The sequence below is a fragment of the Megascapheus bottae genome, chromosome 12 (assembly GCF_031878675.1).
Source record: "Megascapheus bottae isolate mThoBot1 chromosome 12, mThoBot2.hap1, whole genome shotgun sequence".
In the NCBI taxonomy this organism is placed as follows: Eukaryota; Metazoa; Chordata; class Mammalia; order Rodentia; family Geomyidae; genus Megascapheus; species Megascapheus bottae.
Window position 1 is genome coordinate 6,438,243 of NC_143520.1, and position 19,245 is coordinate 6,457,487.

The 19,245-nt window shown below is 36.7% G+C and overlaps 1 protein-coding gene across 1 annotated transcript in view; it reads left to right on the plus strand.

The window, feature by feature from the left end:
* Positions 1 to 19,245, plus strand: part of Pde11a (phosphodiesterase 11A) — a 350,018-nt gene that overhangs the window by 169,372 nt on the left and 161,401 nt on the right. The window contains exon 6 of the mRNA XM_090342568.1: positions 15,304 to 15,436. Within this exon, the coding sequence (XP_090198694.1) occupies positions 15,304 to 15,436 (133 nt within the window). The remainder of the gene's footprint in view (positions 1 to 15,303; positions 15,437 to 19,245) is intronic.

Genomic DNA, 19,245 nt, shown 5'->3' on the forward strand with positions numbered 1-19,245 from the left:
GTATCTTTGCAGTAGGTGATGTTCATCACACACCTGAGTCCTCTGGATGTCATTCCACGATTTAGTAGTATAGCTTTGAAATGATGAATTCTCTAGCTTCCTCTTACAATATTTCATAGCACTATTTCAGAGTTCTCTGGTTTGAAACTTGCTGATTTTTATTGGCAACCCTTGTAGAGATGTCTTTTAATAAATTAGTTGCTGACTCACCAGTTCTGCTTAGCGTTTCAGCTGCTAATTCCCTAACCTTATCTGGTCTTTTTGTGGTCTATGTGCTATGAACACCTACTAACTCAAATGGTGGACCTGCTTTGACTCATCCTTCTCCGTGAAATTACCTTCTCCAGAACAATTTTGCCAACACCTCCAGTGATGAGTCTCATTGTCATAATGGACTTCCACTAATAAGGAATGCTAACTGTTACAAAGGCATTTTGTAGCCAGGTGCTGGTGGCACTTAGCTGTTATTCTAGCTACTCAGGAGGCTGAAATCTAGGGGGCTTTAGTTTAAAGCCAGGTTGGTAGAAGACTGTGAGCACAAAGCTGGATTGTGGAAATGGCTCTAGTAGTAGAGCACTAGCCAAGCAAGCTGACTAAACTTGGGGCTTTGCGTTCAAAACCTCTAAGCAGGAAAGAAAATAGTGCATTTTATAGTGAATAACATTCTTGTAACTCTCTCTTTGGGTTACAAATGTATCCATTAGAGACAGTTATACTCTATTTAACAGCAATATATTGAATGTCTTCTCAGTAGTGGATACTGTGTTAGGTGTTAGGTGATGGGGCTTTAGAGATTAGAAATTTTAAAGGACAACAGTCTTTTACCTTGTTGATCTCCCAGTCAATGAACAGTAGTAAAAATGGTAGAAGCAGGTTAAAAAACATAGTATCATCTGATTTAATCACCAGATAATAGCTGTAAGTAGTGTTATATTAATAGTAATAATTTATATCTAGCTGCTCAGCCACTTCTTTATATTCTACCCCTCCCCCCATATTCTTGGGAAAGAAATTCTTGATGTCCTTTAGACAATCTCAAAAAATTTTTTTAAAAAACATTTTATTGTTGTATCATCATTTCTGCCATGAGGCCCTATTTTAAAAATAAAGCAAAAAAGAGCTAGAGGCATGGCTCAAATGGTAGAGCACCTTCTTAACAAAGAACATACTAAGTTGGATACTCTGACAGAGATCTATTACATAAAGGCAAATGGAAGACACAACCCAAAGTTACTAATGTGTGTGCCTCATTTTTGCATGGGAGATAGGCAGGGGAAAATGAGTACTCTCAAAGGTGAGGCTTAGAACGGTGGCTTCCATTGCACCTTCTTCCTAGAGAATTGTAAGATAACATTTTAGTTTTGAGATAGGTCTTTATTTCTCCCAGAATCTTTCTGATCTGTTTCCCGATTAGCTAGAAATACAAGTGTGAGCTTCTGTGCTGAGTTCTTAATATCATATTAACACACACACACACACGCACACACACACACAAACTAATGTGAAATATCTAGCAAAATCAATCCCCAATGAACAAAATACCAAAAAACATTTACATTTTCAGGTGCTGGAGAATGAATCCTGGGTTTTGTATATGTGAGGCAAGTACTTTACTCCTGAGCTACATCTCTGCCCCCAGAGCATTTTTAAAGACAAAATTTTACCTTATATGTTGCTATCTGCTTAATTACCAGTACTTAGGAAGCTGAGATAAGAGGGTCACAGCCTGGACTAAAGAGGGAACCCTATCCCCAAACAACTACAAAAACAATAACAAAAGGCAGATTTTGCATTTTGGATTTACTATGATAACAAAGTATTGTTTTGAAATGGCACAATATCTAATCCTTTTAAAATCCTCTTAGTACTTGCCCAGATAGCTTTGGATGGGATTTTTGATATTTGTGTCCTTCATGTACACATGCCTTGTAAGGATGTAAGTATGTCTAGAGAATAAGACCTTGTAGTTCATAGAACACATTAGATTGTAATTCCTCCCAGGCATAAGCTTGTAGAAGTGGCTGGCTTTAAGGGGACTATTATTCTCAAACAGCAACTTTGCACTTAAGAGTCTGCAAAAGTGTGTTTAGGTCACTTACTCTCTCCGAGCCTTATTTCCTCATTTGTAAGAGGGAAACAATTGTCTCTAACTCAGAGGGCATCTGTGAGACTGAGACAACCTGAATCTGACAGATACTGGGCTTCCAATGACAGTTCCTGCTCTTTCTGTAATTAAATAAGAAATCATTACAATGACAATATCAGATTCACAGAATTATAGCTTCCTGGAACTCTAGGGTAGAAGAAGCATCTACCAGACATTATCTATTTTATCTTCCTCATTTAATAACTAGGGTATTAATCTCCTGGGGCTTCCATAACAAATCATTGCAAACTTGGTGAGTTAAAACAGTAGAAAATTCTTCTCACAATTTCATTCCAATTACTGCCCGTCTTTACATGGTCTCCTGTGTTTCTCCTCTCTAGTCATTGGATTTCCCACTTAGATTAAATCTAGCTTTAGTCCATATGAAGATCCCTGACTAATTACATCTTCAAATACCTATTTCCAAATAAGATTTCATGGGTGGGTAAATAGTTTTGCATGGTTGTGGGGGGCAATATTTGAAATAACATTGGAAACAGGTTTCTAATATTTAAATTGTTCTTTGGTCTTCAAAGAGGCAAGAGCTATGGAGAGAAAACTTGGAGTGGCAAACAAGGCTCCAGTACTATATAACTCCAGCAAGACTCAGACCACAACAAATTACAGGATAGACCACTTCTCAACTGAGCACAATGCAGTACACAATGCAGTACAGATCCTTTACCTGCCCTGTCCCCTGTCTTTTCCCAGTAGCCATTTTTTCCCTACACATTCTAGTTCCAGATATGTTCCTCAGCCCCCTTGATTCTCATTTATTCCTGAGTTCTCTTCCTAGACTCTTTGGAAAATCATGCAACTTAGTCTCCTATTGCTACAAAAACAAATGACCACAAATTCAGTGGCTCCAAACAAATCCATCCATATTATGATAAACTTCTGACTTCTGGAACTTTGAGATAATAAATGAGTGCTTTTAAGTTGCTTTCTTCATAGCAACTTGGTATAGCAGCAGATAACAAAAGCACCACTAACATGAGCTTAAACCCAATTTAATATGAGGATATATTAAGTTCAGTGATACTATTCATGCAGTATGCACACATACATGTGTATGTGCAGGCATAAATGACAGGTGAGCTATGAGTTGTATATAACATAATGAATGGAGGGCAGGATTCCCACATTACCTTTAAAATTATGTTATATCTTGATTTATTTTTCATACATGCATCTTCAACAGTTGAGTAATTGCTGGTAAACTACAGAAACCCTTAAAATTGCTTGCAACAAACCATGGATTGAACATTTGAGAAAGGCATTGCAAGATTGATTTTACCTAAAAGTCCTCTGATTCTATCTCCTGATAAGCTCACCTGAATGACAACACCAAATCTCTTAGTAGAGAACCAATAGTTTAGGTCTTAGAGATGATTCTCCACACATCTGTAATGCCTGGAGCATGGATGTGCCAGTGAGCACTGATGACTCTGAGTGGGCAAGTGATTCTCAACAGTGACAATCCAAATCAGAAGAAGTTGAGAAATAAACGATTTCTTTTGCTTGCAAATTTTCTTTTATGCATAATCAACTAATACAGCTTTATTTTTTTCTTCAAGAATGGGATAAAAATTAAGCCCAATCTAAACAAGTTTTAAAAATAAGATTAAGCCAAACACAAGTGGTTTACATGTATAATCTTAGCTAATGAACAATCTGAGATCTAGATTATGATAGTTTGAAGCCAGCCTGGGCAGAAATTTACTCAAGACTATCTCCATTAAACCAGCAAAAAGCCAGGCAGAAGGCATGGCTCAGGTGATAAAGCCATAGCTGAGCAAGCAGACTGAACATGGAGCCTTGAATTCAAACCTCCAAAACAGAAAAATAAAATAAAATAAGATTAAAAATATTTTTCAGGTAAGAATTGTCTCTAGGAGCACTTTTTTTCTCAGTGGTTTGTAAACAACAGTGCATTTGCAGTTAGTGATATAATAAATTCAATTAGCCAGTATGAACCTACTTTCCCTGTGGCTTTTCTACCCCAGAGCTGATCTATGTACTCTAGAGGGTGCATACATCTGAACTATGAGAAACACCTGAGAGATTAGGATTTCTTTTAGTTTTAATATTGAACAGTTCTATTCTTTTCAACATTAGTTGTGTACATCATCTTTTTCAGGTCTGATTAATAAAATGTATTTCAATGCCTTAGTGTTGTTTCTTTTCTTTTCTATTTTGTGTTGCATCTAGTTTTATAAGCAAATCACTTCTGATACAATTGTGAGCTAGGGTCCTTTGCACTATTCAGAGAGAAACCATGGACAGGCAAGAAGCTCTTCCAGTGCCTTGGGAAGAAATGAGTTCCTGTCATCTGCTTCACTTCTGGCAAAGGTCTACAAGCATTCCTGGCTTCTCCATTTGATCTGTCTTGAACTTCCAGACTCAATGTTCCAAACTGTCTCAATTTAAAAGATGAGTTTACTTCCCCGAGTCACTCTATTTACAGAAAATGAAAGAACGAGCTATATTATTGGTTCAAGGCTTTGTTAGCAACACTCCCAGAAACGTCTCGCAAACCATCTTTTTTCTCCTCCAGCATCAATGTTATGATCAGGAACGAGCTTGAGATAAACTCTATCAGACCAGAGAGACTATGAGTTGATGAGTCAGGGCCTTGTGTAGTTCTGAATGTGCAATGATTATAAATTCCCATCGTGGCCTGTCTTAGAGCTCTCCGATGGAGTTAGCCCAAAAGAGGTGAGCTGCGGCACCTCCCCAGATTCTGGGTTGAAGCAGTTCATGCATCCAGAAAGACTAAGGTGATTCAGATCCACAAGAGCTATCCAGCCACATTTCATGTACTAGACTGGAATCACTTCTAGATCTACCTTAGTGAGTCAGCTCCCGTCCTTCGAGAGATATATGCCAAGGTTAGAAGAGCAAAGACTATTTTTAGGGGAAATGATGGTAAAGGATAAAGAAGAGAAGGTCAAGAATAGGAAGGAAAAGCCTTGACCACGGTGATTTGTGATGGAAGAGAGGAAAAAAAAGAGAAAATAAGAAGAGTCTCCAATAACAGAAAAAGTCTCTGCTCTGCCAATGGGAAGTTAGAAAAGGTGACTATCAACTGGAAGAGTCTTGCATCCATAAGAGAGGCTTACTTCCTACCCTTGCTGAGCTCAGGCACTGGAAGGGAAAGTTATAAGGAGCAGAGATGAGGTGGTCTTCAGCTGTGCTCCCTGCTGAAGGGTGCCTCAGAAGTTATGAATGGAAAATCTCCATGGCCACAGCATTTAGTGAGGAGCTTGACATTTTTTACTAGATTTAATTAACTTTCTAAAACTCCTGTTAGGTTATTCTAATTGCATTTTTGTAAATTATCCTCATCATTAAAGTATATGTTTTTCACCTGAGATAGAATTCACATACTATGAAATTATCCTTTAAATATTCCATTCAGTGGTTTTTTATCATACTCACAAAGTTGTATAACCATAACAATGCCTTTTTTCTGAAATATTTTCATTATTCCAAAGAGAAACTATTCTTACTAGCTGTCATTCCACTCCCCACCCCTCCCAGACCTCTGCAAATGCTAATTCGTTTTTTTGACTATATATTTGTCTATTCTGGATATTTCGTCTGGGTTGAATCATACAATATGTAGCCTTTTATGTTTAGTGTAATGTTCTTACTACGCAACCAACGTGTACGTATTCTTTTATCCTTTTTCTGTGCTGAATAATATTTCATTGTATGGATAAGCAACCTTCTGTTTAGCCACTCACCATTTGATAGTACTGTCTCTCTTCTTGACTTGAACAATCCTGTACAAATCTTGGGTATATATGTGTTTTTTAGCTCTGTTGAGTATAGGCTAAGGAGTGAAACTGATGGATTACATGATCGTTCTGTGCTTAACTTTCACAGCAGGTACCAAACTGTTTCACATTGTGGCTATACTACCAACACCACATAAACATAACTAAGAAGAAATTCTAGTTTCCATTCTCAACAAAGAATGTGAACTTTATATTCCAGCAACAAAGCATAAGGATTCCTATTTCTCCAGATCCTCATTAATAGTTCTTTTTATTGTAGCTATCACAGAAAATGAAATGCATTTCATTGTGGATTGTATTTCTTTAATGGCAAGAGCTCTTTGTAAATTTTCAGTTCAAGTCATGATTTGTGTGTGTTTTTTTCATTCTGTGAGTTTTCCTCTCATTTTCTTGGTGGTATCCATCAATACATAAAACACTTTTAATTTTAATGAAGTTAAGTTTGACTTATCTGTCACTTGTGGTTTTAGTTTCATATCTAATGAATAATTGCTTAATGCATGAAGACAGATTTCCAAGTCATCTTCTAAGCATTTGGTAATTTTACATATAAAGCAATAAAATTAGAGCACTATTTCATATCACATAAAAAGTTAACTGAAAGTGTATCAATATTTAGATGTAAGAGCTAAGATTGTCAGATGCTTAGATGTGAAGAGTATATGTTTATTTCTGGACTTTTTTTTTGCCAATTCTAGGTCTTGAACTCAGAGGCTGAGCACTGTTCTTGGACACTTTTGCTCAAGGCGAGTGCTCTGCCACTTGAGCCACCGTGCCACTTCCACCTTTTTCTGAGTATGTGATATTGAAGAATCGAACCTAGGGCTTTGTGCATGCTAGGTGAGCACTCTACCACTAGGTTACGATCCTGGCTCTATTCTGAACTCTTATGTCCTTTTGATCTATTTTCCATTCCTTTTACAACATTATCTTGGATACTGTATTTTTTTTTTTTTGCTAATCCTGGACTTGAGCTCAGGGCCTGAGCACTGTCTTTGGACTTTCTCAAGGCTAGAGCTCTACCACTTGAGCCTCAGCACCACTTCCAGCTTTTTTCTATGTATGTGGTACCGAGGAATCGAACCCAGGTCTTCGTGCCTGCTAGGCAAGCACTCTACCACTAGGCCAAACTCCCAGCCCAGATACTGTATTTTTTAAGTAAAATTTTGAACTGGCACATGAGAGCCTTTCAACTGTTTTCTTCTTCACAATTGCTTTGCCTATTCCAGTCTCTTCTAGTTTGACATCAATTTCAGTAGTGGTAGCAGTATTAATAGTAGCTGTAATTAGTAGCTGATATTTTTTAAAGAATTGTATTTTATCAGTTGATTAATTATAGAGTATTATGATCTTAACAATATTCTAATCAGTGCCCATATGTAGGGTATCTTTTCATTGTTTATGTATTTTAAAATATTTTTTATTAAAACTTTTACTTTAGGAGCTGGGAGTGTGGCCTAGTGGTAGAGTGCTTGTCTAACCTGCATGAAGCTCTGAGTTCAATTCCTCGGTACCACATACACTAAAACAAGGCTGGAAGTGGTGTTATGGCTCAAGTGGTAGGAATCTAGCCTTGAGAAAGCCCAAGGACACTGCTCAGGCCCTGAGCTCAAGCCCCAGGACTGGCAAAAAATTAAAAAACAAAACAAAACAAAACTGTTACTTTATACTCTTTTGTTTCAGTCTTTATAATCCTTTAGTTGAATTTCTCAGTCCCAGAACAGTTTGTCTAGATGTTACAAAATCTGTATTATTTGTTGATATTCTCTTTGGGAGACTTTATTCTTACACTTTCATTTTATTTTTATACAGTTTAGATATAGCTTCTATTAATTCTTTGAACATTTCTCCTTTGTAGCCTTTTTCCTAATAATTTTTAACTGTCCTCCCAAGAGAGAATATTTCTATCAACAACCTTCTTATGTCTAAACCACATATTTTTGTATGTTTCAGAGATACTTTTTGTTGAAAACTAAATACTAAATAATATGATGTAGAATCTTTGGAAGTAAATTCTCATCACCTCTAGCTTCTAATGCTTATTGTGATTTCTGTTTGTTGTCATTATTTGTCACCTAGTAACATTCCAAAATTGATTCTAAGCAGTGTATAGTCTTGTTGAGTATGGAAACTAGAATTTATTCTCAGCCGTCTTAGTTATTAACTGATGATTAGGCACAGATGTTTCTGTAAAAGCCTTGAATCAGAAGTCCTCAGGCTTTCAGGGATGGACTCTGGGTGCGTTGGATGGTGCTTACAATTCTCTCATATCAAGTACACTTAGCTCTCACTTTCTTCAAGGTCAACCAGAAATGAGAGATTAGTGTCTTCTTTGGTCTTTCCTAAACATTATTTAGCTGTATTCGCATGTGTATGTGTGTGAGAATGAGTGTGTGTGTGTGTGTGTGTGTGTGTGTGTGTGTGTGTGTGTGTATCCCTCTAGATTTTCAGGAATATATCTGAACTTTTCAAAGCACTCTTGGGAGCATTTCATTTTCAAGCCTGTCCTTGTAAACTTTTTGGTCAACTTCCAGTTAGTTGTAACTGCCACCTAAACAATTGCTATTTCCCCCTGCACACACAATTATTCCTAGCAGTAAAGGCCCCCAGTTATCTCTAGGGACAAAGGCTATTACTGAACAAACCCTAAGTACAGTCAATTAAGTGTAAGATGGGAATTTGACAAGCAAATCAAATGAGGATTATTCTCTGGACACAGATTTTGGGGGTTCCTAACACATTCTTTTCTAATAGGCTGCTGTTTTTCACAAAAGCCCATAACTAAAGAGAAGAAAATGGAAATAAGGTGAATCAAAATGTCCCTGAAGTTACCATTCTTATTGAAATTCAACTACTTAGCCTGAATAAAGATTCTCTAAATTGTTAAAAGCTTTGTTTATTTCCAGAGTTTGGATAATTTTGAGTTTGGGTTGGTGTTTGATGTTTTTGATTTTATTACTGCTTTTATGGAGAAATAAATTATAAATTATCTTCACTAAGTTTGGAGGGTCTCTCCAAACTTCTTTGAACATTTTGTGTATTTCTCTATTATTTAGGTTAATAGAGGATGTTAGAACAAGATAGAATTTTCACAAGCACATATACTTTTCCCTTCATAGAGAAAAGTACATAGTATATATGTACTGTGCCACTCATCTAGGAAACACTATAGAGGAACTTATATAAATAAAAATATAACACTTATTCTGATTTGAAAGAAATAGAGAAAATATGAAAAATTAATTCATCCAAAATTAACGATATACAATTTCCTGTAAGAACTTTGGACTTTTAAAAAAAAAAAAACTACCTTTTGTCTAGTACTTCAGGGGTATGCTATTATACCTTATTACACCAATATTTAATTTTGTCCACTGAAGGGCAGAGATCCAAATGTTCCAGAGGCTTATTTCTACCCCCCTTCAATTGCTGAGTAAGAAAATGACCCTGTAAGCCTGAGTTATCCTCAGTGGAATCTGTGACTGGTACCAGAGTTTGATCTCTGAGGTTTCTTGTTATCAATGATGCTACCTTTACCCCATTCTTAGTCACTTAGAAATTCTCTGCTTCCTTTTTCTAACAGTATTCAGAATATTAGGAATTTGGGATCCATCACTGAGACACTTTTTGTTGGACCTAACAAAGCATGCCTGTCAGAGAAACATCACTCGGATACTTCTTTGTTTGAATGTTTTCTTCCTAAATAACCCATTTCCCCTATCATGGTATTAATTATAAGAATTAAACATAAAAAAGAAACATAAAAGAAAAGAAATATTTGGAAAGAAGTCATACATCTTCCAAATTAATCTTGAGAAACTCAAATGAAACATACTTTTAGTTTTCCCCCCTTCCCTATCCAATTTCAAATAACCAAATACTTTCAGTATCTGAATTTTCACCTCTTAGGCAAAATTGAAACATGCAATTTCTGTGTACATTTTCACAGCTTTGGCCATGCCCTGACTGGCAAAAAAAAAGTTCCATGAACAAACACATGAAAAAGTACTGAACTGAAACATAATACAAGGCTTATGTAGGTCAACTATTCTTAGATTAATGCTATGTAGTAAACAGAATTATGACAACTTAGTAGTCTGAATGGTTGGGGTTTTTTTTTGGCCAGTCCCGGGGCTTGATCTCAGGGCTGGGCACTGTCCTTGGACTTTCTCAAGGCTAGAGCTCTACCACTTGAGCCACAGCACCATTTCTGGCTTTCTTCTATGTATGTGGTACCGAGGAATCAAACCTGGGTCTTCATGCATGCTAGGCAAGCACTCTACCACTAGGCCAAACTCTCGGCCCCTGAATGGTTGGTTTTTATATTTGACTCTTATTTCTGTAGGTCTTTCATTAGCATACTTTGGCTACCATTTTAACAAATTGCATCTACTTCTTTCTTGCTGTCTATATGTGTACCCAAGCCTTGTGAGGTGTGTTCTCAATTGAGAGGAGATATGTGGTGTTGGCCCCAGGCTAAAATTTTAACTGGGAAATATTATCAGCAGTTTTGTCAAGTAGCACACTCTCTTCAGATCCTTTCCAAATCTGATCATGATGCCATATTTAAAAACAGAAACTCCTTTCCTGCTCCAGGAGCATTTAAATTGTATCTCACTGAGTTTTTAATAAAATGAAATCTTTATGAATAATAACTAGTATTCATCAAGAGCCTTCTTTGTGTTACTGATACACACTTTTTTTTTGGTGGGTCATTGGGCTTGAACTCTGGGCCTGCGTGCTGTCCCTGTGCTCTTTAGTTCAAGGCTACCATCCTATCCTTGAGCCAAACCCCACTTCCCGTTTTCTAGAGGTTAATTCGAGATAATAGTCTCAGATCCTTTTGTGCCCAGGCTGGCTTTGAACCTTGATCCTCAGATCTCAGCCTCCTGAGTAGCTAGGATTACAGGTGTGAGCCACCACACCTGGCTTCTGATACATACTCTTTAACAGTATGAAATCAAATGCTCAGAAGAGCCTTGTGAAATACCTGTAGTCTCATAGCTACAAAGTACTGACCAAAATTAGAATAACAACCCAAATCAAATGAATTCTTTTTGTTGTGAAACCAATAACTTTTCATTAAATTATAGACTTCAGTTCACAATGGCATGCTATTAGACCCCCATCTGAGAGCCTGAAGACCCTTTCCCAAAGTAATGCCAAGGAGGAGGGGGCGAGTACCTCATCATTTTAATTTTATATCTTGAAGAAATGAAGTACCAAAATGTGTTCTTTGGTTCCCATTTCTTGATTTCTGATAACACAGAATGCTAAACTTAGAGAAACCAAATATGTGTAATAAAATGTCCTCAGGCAGTACCTCAAATACAAGTTCATTAACAGATCATGGTAAACTTTGGGAAGCCTTGCAATTTAGAGCACCTTTCCTAGCACAGTATATGAACTGACTGGCTCTAATTGCACGCTTTCTCATTTCCCTTTATGTCTAAAAAGAGTTGTTTGATAACCTTCAAAGATATACTGATACCCTTAGGAAATTATTAATGCCCTTGTCCTGGGTCTTTAAGAGTCTCCTGCTGGGTTCCAGTTTTGAATTCTACTGGTATTGATTTATTGCCTTAATCTCCCAATTAAAAGACAACTTCAAGTAATGTTGCACAGCTGGAGGCTTAAGAAAGGGCTCCAGAGGTTGACAGGCTTTCTTGAGAACAGAAAGTAATGCATGGGGTTTCCTTTTGTGAACCAAAGTTCATATTGAAGTCTAGTCAATGAAATAAAATGTCAACTACTACCATGTTTTTTCATCTACTATGTAGATGAAACCATATGTTTGCAAACCATAATAAAGGAAATATCTTTCTCAAATAGTTCTTGACTCTTGGCCTCTTGTGTTTCTACCTTCATAATACTCAAACTACCAGGAAAAGCATAGAATTATTCTTTAACATTGAGAAAATGGGTTGTGACCATGTTTGAAACTCCTGTCCCTACCCTAACAATCAATATTTATTTAATGGTCACAATCACCATTAATGATCATTAGTACACTGAGTAGAGTATAGTTCAATGTTGAATAAGTCAATTTTGTGTTGCTTTGGGATAACCCTGGAAGAAACATCCAGAATGTACTCAGATATTCATAAGTGTGTGTACATGTGGTGTGTGTGTGTGTGCGTGTGTGTGTGGTGTTTCACTCCAGACTCAAGGGCCAGTGTTACAAATGTAAAATTCATTTGCATACATAAAAGATTGAAATTGTAGCCATATGATATCTTTTTTAAAAAATTTTATTGTCAGGCCTCCATGAGAAGGAAACAAAAGCCATATAATGAGTGACTGCTGTCCTTAATGTACTATGTTATCTCTCATCTGTTTTGCCATCCCTTGGTTAGCTCATATTGTTACAATTTTTCACCATGTTATCTGATATATTTTATATGTGCTTAATCGGTTATTTGAAATTGGATAGGGAAGGAGGGAAATCAAGATAAGTGGGGGGAGATGGGAGGGAAATGGGGACCATGTCATAAGAAAAGGTATCAATGTTTGTGAAGTTATGCACCTTCTATCTGGTGAATATATTGTAACCCTTCTATTAGTCACAATAAAAAATTTTATTGTCAGGGTAATGTATAGAGAAGTTACAGTTATATTCGTAAAGTAATGAGTACATTGTTACCCTCTTATACATTGTTACCCCTTCCGTGTTTTTCTCCCACTTTCCCTTCTTCCATCCCCTCCCAAGTTGTGAAGTTCATTTCTAATATATTGTCTTGTGGCTATCGCTGTTACATTGATGTCTTTTTCTTGTCTTCTTCTATTTCCCCTTCCCTTCTCTAATTCGAATAAACAAATAAATATACAATACACCAGATAACAAAGTCAGATACAGAAACAACAGAGGGAAAATGATAAGGGGAAAAAAAAGACAAAAAAGAATGTAACTGCGACTCCTTTATACATTACAATAAAATAAAGAAATAAAGTAGAGAAATAACTTCACATAGTACATTAAAAACAACCAACAATGATAAACCACTTGTTTCCATATTCTGCAGTTAATTCACTTCACATCATCCTATGTGCACATAGCTTTGGAGCTATTGTGATTCTCTGCTAGGAGAATCCTAGATAGCCATACAATATCTTGTTAGGCTTCTTCCACTAGAGCTTTATTCATTACTTCTCTCACAATATAGATATACTCCACCTTTAAAGCTTTCCTAATGCTGTAGTTTTGTCTGAATTGTTTTTTTATCATCCTTCTAATGATTGAACCCTTATCTTTCAAAGACTTAGACCAACTGCCTTTATAAGGTACTTACTATTTTTTTTTTTGCCAGTCCTGGGCTTGAGCTCAGGGACTGAGCTCTGTCCTTGGGATTTCTCAAGGCTAGAGCTCTACCACTTGAGCCTCAGCACCACTTCTGGCTTTTTCCTGTGTATGTGGTACCAAGGAATTGAACCCGGGTCTTCGTGCATGCTAGGCAGGCACTTTAACCACTAGGCCAAACTCCGGGCCCCTATAAGGTAGTTACCTAAGACCATTCCCAGCACAAACAGAACTGAATCTTTCCCCTGTCAGCCTAATATCTTGAACATCCTTCCATTATGTTCATTTCTATTGTCTCTCATCCTTGTCTGTAAGCTTCCTGAAGGTATGGCCCTCTTCTCTGTTCTCCTCCTCTCTGTGTGGATGTGGGAGGGGCAGAACAAGATTGACATTTCAGGTGTAGATGGGTTTCCATGGATCAACTCCTTTCAGCCAAAACAAAACATTCTTTTCATTCTCCCCATATAAGATCCACTTCCCTCTGCCTAGCACCTGAGAGAAATCAGCCAATATTCATTCTTAAAGGAGTGAAGTCTTAAGAGTTCCTAGTGAGGATATAGAAGTGAACTCTAACGTTAAGAACAGAAATAGCAACATAGACACACTCTAACACTTAACCTTACAGTTTTCAAATAGTTTCACCTTCTAATCGAAAGACTGAGAAGTAATTCTGCAGACAGTGTGAAGTTTATTTTCTCAGTTTTCTGTGCTGTATTTTCAAACAACTGAGGATATTAAAGTCACTTGTTCTGATGTGTTTTATTTTGTCTTGCTGGTATTGATTTCTCTCTTAAGCTGCTTTGGGCTTGGCATTTCTGAGATTTATGTCTACCTCACTTCAGGGACATCCACATTTCAGGAGTGTGTGTTTTCTGTAACAGGGCAATTCTCTTTTATTCTCAGCCTCCACAGTCAATATATTTGTGTTCATGAAGATTTCTTGGAAGCCAGTTTGTCTTCCATTTGGAAGCAAGATATTATTAAGGAAGGAACACTTTATGTGGAACTTGCTTCAAAACCTATATCTCCCTGTGCCCTGACCTTTATAAAATTACCAACCAAAGGGTTCCCTACAATAAGCCTGTGACTTTAAAATTAATCCTGTATTTTCTAGAGTTAAAGTAAGCCAGTAAGTAGTTAATTTTAACCTTGTAATGATGTTTCAATGAAATTTATGTGTCAATTATATTGATTTAATTTTTTCAAATCCTTATTTTAAGGAGCTTTTTTTCTTTCTTTCTAGGCCGTTCAATTGTATTCTATGACATTTTTGACTTAGATGGAGCCTTTCAGAAGCCCTTTCCCAGTGTTTTTGTCTTAGGAAATTCTGTTAAGGACCCAAGATGTTCACTCATCAAATCCAGTGCCTTTTCCTCCCCTTACCTTGGACTGAAGTGCAGACTAAAATGATCACGACCTTCAGCATCTACCCAAAACTCTCTCTGCTCTTGACTACACCATCCTTTAATTTCTAAGGTGTTATCCCCCGTTTCTTGCTCTTCTCCTACCTATTCATCCTTGATAGACAGCAGAAAAAAATATACAGTAATCCAGGGCCTCGGATTCCAGTTTAAGTAAAAAGTATATGTCTTCCCTGAAACTTATGAGAACCTTCTGGGCGTCAATATTCTGATCTGTCAAATATAGACATTCATATCCATTTTTGAGGATTCATATGAAGACAATGAATTGGGCAACACATGTGGCCTCTTTCTGTCCCACCATGAGAGCTGATACACATCCAGTCGTTAAGGGTTTCGTGGAAGTTGGTATTCTATGAGCAATTTTGGTTATCTGGTTTATAACTTTTATATCTGCTTGTTTGGAAACCTAAATACAACCTAGAGTTCGGTTTAGATCATAGAGGATCTGGGGTTTCTACCCATAGACTTGGTTATTTTGTATTCTAGCAAGTAAGTAATTTTAAAGTAGCTAGTAATAATTACTTAATCACCTGTTTTCAGTGAGGACAATAATTCTATTAGAGTAATTGGATGGAGTTTGCAACAAACTTAGGCTTCTCTCTCTTCTTGTTGCCTGTCTTGATGCTCTGACAGCTTTAAAGAAAGCATGGAGAAATCGTCATACTCTGACTGGCTGATCAATAACAGCATTGCCGAGCTGGTTGCTTCCACAGGCCTCCCCGTAAATATCAGCGATGCCTACCAGGACCCACGCTTTGATGCAGAGGTAAGAGGGGACTAAGGTTTCATTGTCACAATGTGAATGGTTTGCTGGTTGAAGAGAAATGGACAGAATATGATCAACAGCAACCCCCGAGTTTACTGGGGTAAAACCTCTGATCTGGTTTTAGCATTGCCTTCTGTTGACTGACAAACTTATTTCTATTCTGATGGAGCAAAAGAGAATATCTTTACTCAAATGCTCTTTTATGGTTAAGATATTAAATGATGAAATGTTTAATAATAAAAATGTGTGAAATGTTTAATAATGAAAATGTGTATATAACACTCTTGTTTCCTAACAGCTGCTCAAAAATACTACCATATTTTTAAAATTGCTGCCAATAAACAGTAAATTGGTTGTTTTATTGCTTATGTTAATTATGTAGACCAATTATTCTGAATATCTCAAAACAACTTTGGCATTTATAAGATAGTACAGAATATTATAGATAAATTTAGATGAGCTTGTATTTGTGTATATAGATGGATATGCAGGCACCTATAGCTATGTACACGTATGTATGTGTAACACAAAGTTTTCCATTGTAGATTGTCACACTGAGCTCTTATTTTTTTTCCTTTTCTGTGCCAATCTTAGGTCTTGACCTCAAGGCCTGCTGTCCTTGAGCTTTGTTTTTGCACAAGGCTAGAGCTCTACCATTTGATCCACATCTTAGTGTCTGGCTTTTTGGTTTTTTGATGGTTATGTGGCAATAAGAGACTCAGGCTATTCTGCCCTGGCTGTCTTTAAACCATGATCCTCAGGTCTCAGGCTCCTGAGTAGCAGAACTACAGGCATGATTCACTGACACCTGCCTGGCTCACGCTGTGCTGTTAAAAGCAGTTTTTGTTTTTGTTTTTGTTTTTGTTTTTTTTTGCTCTTAAAACATGCTACCCAAACATCTACCTCAAGGTCTTGATACGGGCTAATCCCTCAGATGAAACTCTAGTTCCATCACTGTATAGCTCATATCTAATATGTAATCATTTATAGCCTTTTCTGTGGATACTAGAATTTGAATGCAGGGCATCATACTTATTGGGCTGGGACTCCACTTGAGACATACCTCCAGTTCAGCTGTTGCTCATTGTGTTGGAGAGGAAACCTCATAGAGTTTTCTTCCCAGACTGGGTTTTGAGCCAATCTTTTCCAGATGTCAGTCTTCAAGTAGTTAGAATTACAGGTGTAAGCCACGGGTGTGTGTCTGTTTATGTTTTGTCTTTATTGCTATGTTTTGTTGAATACATTACATATGGTAATAAAACACATTATATATTTGAAGGTAGAGAGAAGGATTCTGCTTTAAATTTTCACACTTATATATTTTTGTTGTCATTTAAAATTAAAGATATTCTTAAATTATTAAGGTATTCTTAAATGATTAGATTTTCTATATCTTATGTGAAATTATATAGTTCACCAAAGTACTGGCCGCCCTCTAGAAAATTATTTAAAAAAAATTCAAATCACATAAAAAATGAGATCAAATTAACTCAACTTGCCTCACTGTATCTTTAGAAGATTCAGAAGAAATATTTTCTCTTCCTTTGCCGGTATAGAGTATTTCTTGGGTTTTATTCTAATCCTGAGCTTTGCCTGAGGGTAGACTGACAAAATCTACCATTATTATCAGATGACTTCTTTGAGCCCATACTCACAAATACCTGCAGTATGAAATGATTATTCTGGCCTTCCTATTGATTGGAATTGTGCTTTTGAGTTCAATTCCCTCTAATTAGTTGCACTCAAGATCATCATCTGTGAAAACTTCTGCTCTTTTTTTTTATATTTCACAGGAAAAGGGTGTTAAAACAAGCACACTGATACAAAACAAACTATTATCAATCAACTACATTGTATTTCATCATTTAATTTCCAATTGTATAGCTATGGAAAAATTGCTTAGTGGTGTATCAAATACAGGATTTGTTTTCTGCCTACAATAGAAATGAACAATTGGACCCGATGTGTAAATAAGATTCTTTCAGCAAAGAGAATTGCAGAAAAATACCAAAAAAAGTATGAATTCATAGATGGATTCAGGAGTCCGTGTGTTGGTTACAAATTCAGAAGTAGTAGGAAACTCCTTATACCCTGAGCCCCTCTGCCATGAATTACACAGTTAACAGCAAGATACCATGACCCTGGTCTGACCCTAAATCTTTTGTCCCATGGAGTTCTTCCATGCCAAATTGTGATTTTTTTAAAAGCCTGTCATTGAGACTCCATAGTACTTGCCCCTGTTGTGTAGCACTTAAGGATAATGGGGCCCCAGGCGCTGATAGATGCTTGACTTACAGCATTAGAGCCCATTTTAACTGTCAGATATTCACAGTGGCGCACTACTGTAATCAGGATGCCAAGAGCAAACCTGCATGACAATTCCGCTCCTAGTCTCCTGAACAGCTTATGTTCTATCAGCTATACTCTGTTTCAAAGAAAAATGTGCAGAACTGAACCCATGGTAAAATAAAGATCTGTGAATCTGCTGAAATGCATCCCCTCTGGAACTCTTCTCTCCGTCCCTGATCCTTACTGTAAGCTAGTTTGAGATCCTTTCTCAAGTGGTGTGGGGGGGGGTGTCTCTGTCTTGTTATTTCAGGAAACAAGAAAAGGACTCTATTTTCTTGCATTGCTGGTAACTGAACCCAGGACTATATGCTCCCAGGGCCAAGAGCTCTCCATGGAGCTATATGCACAGCTCAAAGGACTGACTGAACATTGGCTTCCTCATCTTGTCCTAGTACCAGTGCTAGAACAAGTACTTTTAACCAGCAGATTAACCTTTAGGGTTTATTTATTGTTAAAGTTATGCTTATCTTTCTAGAGAAAGAAGGCACACATTGCATACTAATGAATAGTATTGCATTATCACCAGTGCATTTTACATTTCCTTTGTCTGCCTTTGAGAGGCTACAAGTATGACAAGTATGTTGTGATGATTTCAAGAGCTGATCCATCAACCATCTTTAATTAGACCCATTAACTGTAAAAGTCCCATGAGCACAGAAACTAGGCAAAAATTTTTAAATAGATGCATTTTAATTGGAAAGGACTAGCTAGGCATTCTCAGATAGCATGTTTATTTGAACTACTGCTTCCTAGAAAGCCTTCTTAATCTCATATAGTCTACTTTGGGGGATTCTCATGGTAGATATTTTAGATTAAATAATTCTTCAGGAAACCTATAAAGGAATGAGGCAGAGGTATTTTGATAGGTATGACTGTAAATATTTAAATTTATAAAATACATTACAAAGTTTGAAAACCTTTCACTAATATATTTTCACAAAGCAACCTATTAAACATGAAGAAAAGATGAGCACAAACTGTCAAAATCTGCAGAGAACCACTATTGCCATTTTGATGAGCAGAAGCCAAATATAGATGATAAAAAAATCGAGGCAGTAAGAGTTTGCATGATTTTTCTGGGGTAATACAGTCAATGTGTATTATAATTTTCATTCGACATTATGATCAGGAAACAGAAAAATTATTAAATGCCTGTAGTCAAGCAATTCAAAAGAAACTTTTGTGGTTATAATTTTTCTAAGATCATTTGATATATGGTGATAAGATTTTGCATATCCACAGATACCACATAATTATCACTTAACACAGTCACTATTTTCTGTATCAGAAACTAGTCCTCTTTACTATGATTTTAATTATATATGCATAATATTCTGTTATGTAGGTCATTGTGATTTACTTAACCAACTCCTAGTGAAAATGCAAATAATTTAAAAATAACCCATGATAAATAATAATATGGCTCATACCTTAATGTATAGGTTTTTGTGCACAGCTTC